The sequence below is a fragment of the Procambarus clarkii genome, chromosome 21 (assembly GCF_040958095.1).
Source record: "Procambarus clarkii isolate CNS0578487 chromosome 21, FALCON_Pclarkii_2.0, whole genome shotgun sequence".
Lineage (NCBI taxonomy): Eukaryota > Metazoa > Arthropoda > Malacostraca > Decapoda > Cambaridae > Procambarus > Procambarus clarkii.
The window spans coordinates 24,154,915-24,167,689 of record NC_091170.1 but is presented as its reverse complement, the minus strand read 5'-3'; the positions used below and the strand labels follow the sequence as shown (position 1 = coordinate 24,167,689).

The window sequence follows — 12,775 nt, the reverse complement described above, 5'->3', positions numbered from 1 at the left end:
GTTCCCATTTCCAGCCATAATATGACCCATGTTGTTAACAATATCACCAATTTCTGCTCCCGGAGAATGTCTTATTTCTTATAAGACATTCAAGTATTCCTGATAGAACATCTTTAATGAAATATATATGATTTTGTAATGAGAAAATCCGGCTAACGCTAAAGTATATGAAATTATATTATTTCAAACATTTAATGTAAAAACTCCATATAATTTCAAACATTTCCATCGTGTCAGAAAGTTGGATATACCAAATCTTTCGAATCTTTAACATCAATATATTTTGGATTTGAAAATTTAATTTACGGGTGTGAAAGCGCATTCATGTGTATAAACCTCTTTATAAATGTATAATGAAACAAAAACGAATGACAAAACCATGTAAAAAATAAATAAAAAAACAGAATGTTGAAACTTTTTTACCAATGAAAATATTTGAAACATTTACTACCATTTATTCATGATTAACGTCATTTACTATACACAACAAACGGCTTTTGCCATACGTCCCCTGGTACGCTAAATAAAATGTTCTATATTAGTAAACATGACGTAATGTAGAACATAATGTTTAATACATAAATATAATTCAAATACTTATTTGTAATTCAATATTATTCTCAGAATATTCTGTGCATATTCAGTGGAGTATAAATACGGAATTCATAACGATTCACGGACACCTAGTCAGCAGTGCTACAAATCAATATATATATATATATATATATATATATATATATATATATATATATATATATATATATATATATATATATATATTCGAAACTGAAAGGGATTATTGGCTGAGACTGTACCATGGTGAGGTAAATTCTTGCAATCAGTCTCGAAGCTGGCAGTTCTGATGCCTTTTTCGAAAAACTAAAATCTCCTACTATGTCATTCCGTTCGACCTGATTAAAGCACTGAGGCCACTTGGTTGAATCACATTCTCCAAAACACACACGAGAATTATGTTCGACAATATCACCTGCTTAAGTCCTCATACTCAAGTGATGAAAGCTCATTAAAACTGGCAAAAGTATTTCACCTCATTAAGGCACTGGGCGAACTGCTGAACCCAGGCTTGAGTATGTGATTCTGCTTATTTGTTTATTGTAACCTAAATTCTTAACCAGTCAAAAATAGCCGTTATTTACGTGGTTTTCGGCTCTCACATAACACTGTATTGCCAAATATCAGTTTTTCTCGCTTTCCCTTGGTCCCACTGTCGTAAAGTTTCTTCACAGGGCTCACATACTTGATGTGGAGCCAATGTCAGGGTCATGAATCTATTAGATAAGTACCTGATATAGTGTGGTTGGTTATAAATGAGAGTTGCACTTTGGAGATTTCTTACTTTTTTTTATACTGATATTGTAGTTGTTGCTTCTTTTGGAATAAATGATAACCCGAGTTAAGAACATCTGCTTTTTCTTTTGAAGCCATGTACTTTATCTTTATTTACTTCGAAATTCATAGTACACTGCCCTTCAAAGTTCTTACTCACTTTGATTATAAGGCATATATAAATTCGACATTATTGTGCGTGTTTTAGAACTAATATATAAAATAAATTCTTACCTAACATGCACTGTTTCAATAATACAGGCATATGTTTCTGCTCAATAAATGTTTCTCAAACCTACGATCTACATCATTAATATAGGGAAAATACGCTGAAATCTTGGTTCGGGATTAGGTAAGAAGAATCATAAAACTGGACTCCTATCGAAAAATATTGATCTCACTCCCTTGATCAATGCACTTTTAGTAACTTCTGTTTCTTTTGCAATTTTATGGTGCCGAAGGCTTTTTGCTTGTCCAGGAAGATGCAGGAATGTACAGGTAAATGCAAGGTGATATGTCAGTGTCTGTGTGTTTATTTGCGGTTTTTAATGGAAAAAAATTATACATATTTGACTCTGAAAAAAATTGATGTTTGCCCTTAAGTACTAATGTAAATACTATGTGACTTACCCATATATACAGCATTGAAGTCTTTGGGCCGAGAGTTACCTTCCTTCTGAATATACAGGTGTTCCTCTAGCATGTCCAGTTTTCCATCTTTCACATTAGGAAATTGTAATTTTGGCTTCCATATTCTGTCAGTTTCTTTCTCAGGTAATTTATTAGCATATATATTATCTCTTAAGTTCATGTATGTGAGCCTAGAATCTTTCCACATTATGTAAACAACAAACTCTAAATTAATAGTTTCTTCCACATCTTCAATTTTAAGAAAACGTAAAAACTGGAATCTTAGGTAAGGTTGAAGAGGCTGGGATGGGTCTTCAAGATTCTTAGGAGGCTTGAAGCTGGGGTAGCCTGCGGGCACCTGAAGGATGGAGCAACTGTCTTCATCTGTCTCGTCGCCACAGTCACTCTTGGCGTCACAGCGGGCGGCCAGATCAATACACTCACCATCGTTACACATGTATTGTCCCTTCTTACATATAGACAGGGTCAGCTCACGCGTGGTTCCCACTGCTTGCTCACACATGGGTTTTAGCAGCGTCCAGTGATGTCTGCCAAGTGGGTAAACGGTATCCGACGCCACTGTTAAGGAGGCCAGAGATACGTTTAATACAGTATCAGTTAAAAACCATTGTTTATCGATTGGTTGTATTATCATTAACCCATAAAATCCATGAAAATATGGCTTACTTTTGTAATATCCAAGTATTTCAAACATAATTTCAGTTAGTCGCTCCTTGCAAATGCCTCGAAGAAACATTGGGGAGCTTTGTGGGTCTTGGCAAGCTGCACAAGCCTTGTTTTCCTTGCAGCTGTAATCATTCCACTGAGCATCTCCCCCGTCTATAAAAATACAGTTTTCCTCTGGCGTGTTGTCTGGTTGACCAGTTTTCCAAAATTTGTCTGTCACAATCTTGTCATCACTCACTCTCCTCCAGATTCCTTCCTCATTTTCGTCTGTTATTCCAATCCAAAGGGCAGCTTTCACACATATATATTCTTCATTTAGTGTTTTGTTGACTTTATCACCTATATTCCATGTCGGTGGAATAAACATGTTAGACCCAATCATGTGACACATTCTTCTGGACTCTTCAAATGTTCGCCCTCCAGGTATAACTAAAAAGTCTTCATTATGAAAGCATAGGTCTGTGAGAGGACGAATAGTTACGTCTGCATTAATAAGCTCAAAACTATCTTTGTCGGTTGAGAAGATATTTCCCTTAAGATTCTCCTTACAAGTAGCTGCCATCTCTATGTCTGAATCTGAAAGTCCATAGTTCCAAAAATTTAGCTGAGTCACAAAACCTTTAAGAATTTGGTGTTTCTCAAACTTTTTAGATAGTCCATCTTGTTCTTGTCCGACAACAAAGGTGCCATTGAGAGGGATGACCCGATCATCAACCATGATGGAGCCGCTGGCCAGCGCCGCACCGTCCACGTACATCGTGTACGTGTCCCCAGAGAAGACGTGGCAGTAGTGGTGCCAATGACGTAGGAGTGACGCAAGGTCCAGGCTCTCGATGGCTGTGTGACGCTTGTTGTTGTACCGGAAGAACTGCGAATTTTCCCTAATATCTGGAAAATTTTAATTCATTTAACTGTCGGTCAAGTTGCTTTCTTATATATAAAATTAGATTTTCATTGGACATGTGTATCCGAGTGTAGCAGATACTTACACACAATGATAGCATCTGAGAAATAGTCAGATGTTGCATAGGAGAGTAGGACCTGCATCGATGTTAAGGCCGTGAGGAAGACTCTGGAGCACACGGTAAACTCGGTAACGCTGGCGGCCACCTGCTGGTTGCTCAGGTTGAACCTGATGTAGACATCATCCCTTGGTGGCTCCCAGATGTCTGGCTGCAGTGTGAACACCCGCACCTCCTCTCCTGAAACTGAGCACTTCGGGTAATATATTATATGGCTCAGTATCTCCCGGGGAAAAATTATATATATATATATATATATATATATATATATATATATATATATATATATATATATATATATATATATATATATATATATATATATATATATATATATATATAATGTATAAATATATATATATATATGTCGTACCTAGTAGCCAGAACGCACTTCTCAGCCTACTATGCAATGCCTGATTTGCCTAATAAGCCAAGTTTTCATGAATTAATGTTTTTTCGACTACCTAACCTACCTAACCTAACCTAACCTACCTTTCTCGGCTACCTAACCTATAAAGATAGGTTAGGTTAGGTTAGGTAGGGTTGGTTAGGTTCGGACATATATCTACGTTAATTTTAACTATAATGAAACAAAGTTGACCTCATACATAATGAAATGGGTAGCTATCATTTCATAGGAAAAAAATTTGAGAAAATATATATATTCAGGAAAACTTGGCTTATTAGGCAAATCGGGCCTTGCATAGTAGGCTGAGAAGTGCGTTCTGGCTACTAGGTACGACATATATATATATATATTTATACATTATATATATATATATATATATATATATATATATATATATATATATATATATATATATAATGTCGTACCTAGTAGCCAGAACGCACTTCTCAGCCTACTATGCAAGGCCCGATTTGCCTAATAAGCCAAGTTTTCCTGAATTAATATATTTTCTCTAATTTTTTTCTTATGAAATGATAAAGCTACACATTTCATTATGTATGAGGTCAATTTTATTTTATTGGAGTTAAAATTAACGTAGATATATGACCGAACCTAACCAACCTTACCTAACCTTACCTATCTTTATAGGTTAGGTTAGGTTAGGTAGCAGAAAAAGTTAGGTTAGGTTAGGTAAGGTAGGTTGGGTAGTCGAAAAACAATTAATTCATGAAAACTTGGCTTATTAGGCAAATCGGGCCTTGCATAGTAGGCTGAGAAGTGCGTTCTGGCTATTAGGTACGACATATATATATATATATATATATATATATATATATATATATATATATATATATATATATATATATATATATATATATATTATATATATATATATATATATATATATATATATATATATATATATGTATATATATATATATATATATATATATATATATATATATGTAAATATATGTGTATATATATATATATATATATATATATATATATATATATATATATATATATATATATATATATATATATATATATATATATATATATATATATATTAGTATATTTTGGTAGCAGTCTTTCCTGTAGACATATATTATTAAATATGACCGAAAAAGTAAGATTAATAATTCTAACACGAATTTTCTCAATGTTTCCTATATTTTTTTTCACTGTTGATGGTAACTGAAAAATCAATTCTCCAAAATTCATTTTTATTTCTAGTCTGACGCGACACTTGAGCGCGTTTCGTAAAACTTATTACATTTTCAAAGACTTTAGTTTACACACACACACAACTAGAACTGAACAGAGTTTAAACATCTTCGATTTTATACCTGCATTTGGGTGAGGTGATATGTTACAACAGTTCTGGATGAGGTGAAAACAAACTTTCAACACAAGACAGAACACGAAACAATGGGTATAGCATTTTGTAAGTTAAAGGGAAGAATGGAAGTAACTGCAAAGGGCCTATTGGCCCATATTTCTTGATGCTTCTATATTGGTGGGAGTCTTGAAGTGGGTAGAATATAGTTGTGCATTAATTGGCTGTTGATTGCTGGTGTCAACTTCTTAATGTGTAGTGCCTCGCAGATATCAAGCGGCCTGCTATCGCTGTATCTATCGATGATTTCCGTGTTTTTTGTTAAGACTTCTCTGGTGATGGTCTGGTTGTGGGAAGAGATTATATGTTCCTTAATGGAGCCCTGTAGCTTATGCATCGTTAATCGCCTGGAAAGAGATGTTGTTGTCTTGCCTATATACTGAATTCTTTGAGGCTTACAGTCCCCAAGTGGGCATTTGAAGGCATAGATGACATTGGTCTCTTTTAAAGCGTTCTGCTTTGTGTCTGGAGAGTTTCTCATGAGTAGGTTGGCCGTTTTCTTGGTTTTATAGTAGATCGTCAATTGTATCTTCTGATTTTTGTCTGTAGGGATAACGTTTCTATTAACAATATCTTTCAGGACCCTTTCCTCCGTTTTATGAGCTGTGGAAAAGAAGTTCCTGTAAAATAGACTAATAGGGGGTACAGGTGTTGTGTTAGTTGTCTCTTCAGAGGTTGCATGGCGTTTCACCTTCCTTCTTATGATGTCTTCAACGAAACCATTGGAGAAGCCATTGTTGACTAGGACCTGCCTTACCCTACAGAGTTCTTCATCGACTTGCTTCCATCCTGAGCTGTGGCTGAGAGCACGGTCGACATAAGCGTTAACGACACTCCTCTTGTACCTGTCTGGGCAGTCACTGTTGGCATTGAGGCACATTCCTGTTTGTTTCCTTAGTGTAGACTGCAGTGTGGAAACCTCCGCTCCTTTCCATGACTGTTACATCTAGAAAGGGCAGCTTCCCATCCTTCTCCATCTCGTAAGTGAAACGCAACACAGAATTCCGCTCAAATGCCTCCTTCAGCTCCTGCAGATGTCTGACATCAGGTACCTATGTAAAAATGTCGTCAACATACCTGCAGTATATGGCCGGTTTCAAGTTCATGTCGACAAAGACCTTTTGTTCGATGGTACCCATGTAGAAGTTCGCAAACAGGTCACCTAGGGGAGAACCCATGGCGACCCCATCTACTTGCTTATACATGTGCCCATCCGGGCTCAAGAAGGGTGCCTCTTTTGTACAAGCTTGAAGTAGTTTCCTTAGAATGTTTTCTGGTATGTCAAGAGGAGTACAGGCCGGATCACAATACTCAGGATGATAGCGGACAGAGTGTATCGTTTTGTTGTCTGTCTTGCGTTGAAAGTTTGTTTTCACCTCATACAAAACTGTTGTAGCATATCACCTCATCCAAATGCAGGTATAAAATCGAAGATGTTTTAACTCTGTTCAGTTATAGTTGTGTGTGTGTAAAGTAAAGTCTTTGAAAATGAAATAAGTTTTACGAAACGCGCTCAAGTGTGGCGTCAGACTAGAAATAAAAATGAATTTTGGAGAATTGATTTTTCAGTTACCATCAACAGTGAAAAAAATATAAGAAACATTGAGAAAATTCGTGTTAGAATTATTAAGCTTACTTTTTCGATCATATTTAATAATATATATATATATATATATATATATATATATATATATATATATATATATATATATATATATATATATATATGCATATACATATATATATATATATATATATGCATATACATATATATATATATATATATATATATATATATATATATATATATATATATATATATATATATATATATATATATATATATATATATATATATGTCGTACCTAATAGCCAGAACGCACTTCTCAGCCTACTATGCAAGGCCCGATTTGATTAATAAGCCAAGTTTTCATGAATTTATATATTTTCTCTCATTTTTTTCTTATGAAATGATAAAGCTACCCATTTCATTATGTATGAGGTCAATTTTTTTTTATTGGAGTTAAAATTAACATAGATATATGACCGAACCTAACCAACCCTTCCTAACCTAACCTATCATTATAGGTTAGGTTAGGTTAGGTAGCCGAAAAATATAGGTTAGGTTAGGTAGGTTAGGTAGTCGAAAAATAATTATTTCATGAAAACTTGGCTTATTAGGCAAATCGGGCCTTGCATAGTAGGATGAGAAGTGCGTTCTGGCTACTAGGTACGACATATATATATATATATATATATATATATATTTATATATATATATATATATATATATATATATATATATATATATATATATATATATATATATGTGTTAAGATGAATAGGAAAACCAGGGATATACTGAACATCTTGTATCAGAATCTTTACTTTAAAAAACATAACGTTTCGAATACTTCTCGTATTCATCATCAGATCTAAAAGAAAAAACAGAAATCACAATCAAATAGCTGGTAAACAAAGAACTCATACTGAATATAATTGCCTATCAAAGAAAGGAAAATGCTTAAAAATCAAAACACTTAAGCGCACTTAAAGTGATCAATACAAATAAAACTTATTAACTGTCACATATATTAAAACTAATTTAATATCCATTAAACTACAAGATGAAATTTATAACTACTAAAACAAACCATTCTATTAAACTTACGTAAAGTTATCAGAAGTGAAACTTGATACCTAACACATAGATACTAAACACTATAACAAATATTTATATAATGACTACAAATCTACAAAAAATGTATGTAAAATACAAACAGAATAAACGACAATTATAAAGTAATAACCAAAATCTTATACAAAACTCAAATAATAAATAAAATTAAATACCAAAAAATGTATTATATATTCTAAATAAAAGATTATATTAATGTACAATATTAAGACTTGAAATAAGTAAGAAAGGGCAAAGACATGGTAAACTAAACAAAATTAAACTACCAAAATAAACTAAAAATCAAATTACAGGGCCTACTGTGCACTATACAGTGTACAATTGAACAGCTGAAAGGTTGCTATTTAACAGAGGCCGCAGCTCCTTTATATATAAGGATTCCATTACTCTCAAATCTGACTGGCCATTCAGACAAGTGTCCAGAATTTTAAAATCAGATTCCAGCAGAGAATGATCAAACTCATAACAATGGTTTCTAATCTCCGAAAATGCTGGTTTAGACAATGGTAGTCCAGTCCTAAAAGATAATCCCCGGTGCTCAAGTATCCTAATCTTAAAGTTCCGAATGGAACTCCCGACATATCCAGCATTACAGCTGGAACAATTATACATATATACGACATTTGAGCACAAGGGGGTAGGCACTTTATCTTTAAATTTTAAATAAGAGCCTATGGTATTTGTGTTGACAAAAATAAATCTAAAGTCTACTTGAGGATAACACTGCTGCAACAGTCTCCTCAAACGACTCCTTACAGAAAAGCTAATACTGCCATAAAATGGTAATTTAATATATTTAAGATCCCTTTCCACTGTAGTAATCCTACACGATGGGTGAAACTTCTTATTTAAGAAATTCCTTATAAAAGTATAAACCATATGCACAGGATAACCATTATTTGAAAAAAATTTCACAAGAAAATTAATTTCCTGATCAAAGTTATTCCAATTAGAACATAAAACAAAGGCCCTTTTCAGTAGTGTTAATAGCATTTTTCTTAAAAATATCAGGAACAAAGGAATTAAAATTTAAACCTAAACCAGTAAAGATTGGTTTCCTAAAAACATTAGTGTTGAACCCATTGAGGTTATTCACTTTTACATCAAAAAACGACAATGAATTATCAACTTCACACTCTACAGTAAACCGTATATTACTATGTTGTGCATTAAGATACTCTCTAAATTTCTCAATATGATATTGATCCCTAAACAACAAAAAAGTGTCATCTACATATCTCCTGTACAAGACTGGTTTAAAGGCCGAAGGACAATTATCAAGCCAATTTATTTCGTGAAAACTCAAAAAAGCATTAGCCAGTGCAGGACCTAAAGGAGACCCCATTGCTACTCCATCAATTTGTTTATAATAAATATTATTAAACATAAAGATGGAGTCTTTAACTGCTATTTCTAACAGCCGTCTGAATATTTTAGTACAAAATCCAGACACTAAGTTAGTGTCAGCAAATAATTGACTTACACTAGTGTCAGCAAATAATTGATGTGTAAGTCAATTATTTGCTGACACTAACTTGCTCCTGCAGATGTCTGACATCAGACATCTGCAGGAGCATGACATCGACATGAACTTGAAACCGGCCATATACTGCAGGTATGTTGACGACATTTTTACACAGGTACCTGATGTCAGACATCTGCAGGAGCTGAAGGAGGCATTTGAGCAGAGTTCCGTGCTGCGTTTCACTTACGAGATGGAAAAGGATGGGAAGCTGCCCTTTCTAGATGTAACAGTCATGGAAAAGGGCGGAGGTTTCCACACTGCAGTCTACACTAAGGAAACGAGCATAGGAATGTGCCTAAATGCCAACAGCGACTGCCCAGACAGGTACAAGAGGAGTGTTGTTAACGCATATGTCGACCGTGCTCTCAGCCACAGCTCAGAATGGAATCAAGTCGACGAAGAACTCTGTAGGGTAAGGGAGGTCCTAGTCAATAACGGCTTCTCCAATGGTTTCGTCGAAGACATCATAAGAAGGAAAGTGAAAAGCCATGCAACCTCTGAAGAGACAATTAACACAACACCTATACCCCCTATTAGACTATTTTACAGGAAATTCTTTTCCACAGCTCATAAAACAGAGGAAAGGGTCCTGAAAGATATTGTTAATAGAAACGTTATCCCTACAGACAAAAATCAGAGGATACAACTGACGATTTACTATAAAACCAGGAAAACGGCCAGCCTACTCATGAGAAACTCTCCAGACACAAAACAGAACGCTTTAAAAGAGACTAACGTCGTCTATGCCTTCAAATGCCCTCTTGGGGACTGTAAGCTCCAAAAAACCCAGTATATAGGCAAGACAACAACATCTCTTTCTAGGCGTTTAACGATGCATAAGCAACAGGGCTCCATTAAAGAACATATAATCTCTTCCCAAACCGAACCATCGCCAGAGAAATCCTAGTAAACAACACAGAAATCATCGATAGATACAGCGATAGCAGGCGGCTTGACGTTTGCGAGGCACTACACATCAAGAAGTCAACACCAGCAATCAACAGCCCTTATTGCACAACTATATTCTACCCACCTCAAGACTCCGCTCCAATATAGAAGCATCAAAAAATATGGACCAATAGGCTTTCTACAAACACTTCTATTCAATACCCATTGTTTCGTGTTCTGTCTTGTGTTGATGAAATTAATACCCTATTAATGCCACCTCTTGTTCTGTCTTGTGTTGATGAAATTAATACCCTATTAATGCCACCTCTTGTTCTGTCTTGTGTTAATGCCACATCACCCCTTCCACCTCACTCAAATGTAGATATAAAATCGGAGATGCGTAAGTTCTATTCAGTTGTGTATTTGTGAACTAAAGTCTTTGAAAATGTAATAAGTTTTACGAAACGCGCTCGTGTCGCGTCAGACTAGAAATAAAAATGAATTTTGGAGAATTGATTTTTGATTTACCTCCAACAGTGAAAAGAAATGTACGAAAGATTGAGAAAATTCGTGTTAGAATTATTAATCTTACTTTTTCGGTCATATTTAATAATATACATATATATATACATATTTATATATATACATATATATATATATATATATATATATATATATATATATATATATATATATATATATATATATATATATATATATATATATATATATATATATATTTTGGTAGCAGTCTTTCCTGTAGACATATATTATTAAATATAACCGAAAAAGTAAGATTAATAATTCTAACACGAATTTTCTCGATCTTTCGTACATTTCTTTTCACTGTTGGTGGTAATTCAAAAATCAATTCTCCAAAATTCATTTTTATTTCTAGTCTGACGCGACACCTGAGCGCGTTTCGTAAAACTTATTACATTTTCAAAGACTTTAGTTTACACATACACAACTGAATAGAACTTACACATCTCCGATTTGTTTATATCTACATTTGAGTGAAGTGGATGGGGTGAGGTGGTATTAATAGGGTATTAAATTCATCAACACAAGACAGAACACGAAACAATGGGTATTGAATGGAAGTGATTGTAGAAAGCCTATTGCTCCATATTTCTTGATGCTTCTATATTGGAGCGGAGTCTTGAGGTGGGTAGAATATAGTTGTGCATTAATTGGCTGTTGATTGCTGGTGTTGACTTTTTAATGTGTAGTGCCTCGCAAACGTCAAACCGCCTGCTATCGCTGTATCTATCGATGATTTCTGTGTTGTTTACTAGGATTTCTCTGGCGATGGTTTGGTTGTGGGAAGAGATTATATGTTCCTTAATGGAGCCCTGTTGCTTATACATCGTTAAATGCCTAGAAAGAGATGTTGTTGTCTTGCCTATATACTGGGTTTTTTGGAGCTTACAGTCCCCAAGAGGGCATTTGAAGGCATAGACGACGTTGGTCTCTTTTAAAGCGTTCTGCTTTGTGTCTGGAGAGTTTCTCATGAGTAGGCTGGCCATTTTTCTGGTTTTATAGTAATATAAATAAGTTTTATTGTTACTATAAATGAACCTCATACTCTCTGACCAAACTAAATTCCAAAGGGTAACGAAAGACACTACAGCCGAATTGAAAGCAAAGGTCAACAAACTAATCGAAACTGTGAACGCCAAGAAATCAGGACTCCACCTGCCAAAGATTATTGGGGAATATAAACCTGGATATGCGTATGGAAATGTCAAGACACACAAGCCTGGAAACCCACTTCGGCCAATCATTAGCCAGATACCCACACCCACGTACAGACTAGCGAAGCGACTCAACGGCCTGCTGACTCCTTATGTCCCTTGCGCCTTCAGCCTGAAGTCGCCAAAAGAATTTGTTGACTTACTGCGGGGCACACGGGCCACAGGAATAAGAGCCTCGTTGGACGTAGAATCGCTGTTCACCATCGTACCAGTGCACGAGACAATCGGGATGATAGCCGACAGAGTGTATCGTGATCCAGCCTGTACTCCTCTTGACATACCAGAAAATATCCTAAGGAAACTACTCCAAGCTTGTACTAAAGAGGCACCCTTCTTGAGCCCGGATGGGCACATGTATAAGCAAGTAGATGGGGTCGCCATGGGTTTCCCCCTAGGTGTCCTGTTTGCAA

The 12,775-nt window shown here is 35.0% G+C and overlaps 1 protein-coding gene across 1 annotated transcript; it reads right to left on the bottom strand.

The window, feature by feature from the left end:
- Window positions 1–1,633: 1,633 nt before the first annotated feature.
- Window positions 1,634–12,569, bottom strand: LOC138367209 (uncharacterized). Its single transcript, XM_069328615.1, has 3 exons — window positions 12,509–12,569; window positions 3,654–3,866; window positions 1,634–3,552 (listed from the first exon to the last, which is right to left on the bottom strand). Exons 1-3 carry the CDS (start codon window positions 12,567–12,569, stop codon window positions 1,946–1,948), a joined length of 1,881 nt encoding a protein of 626 aa, XP_069184716.1. The 3' UTR covers window positions 1,634–1,945.
- Window positions 12,570–12,775: the final 206 nt, after the last annotated feature.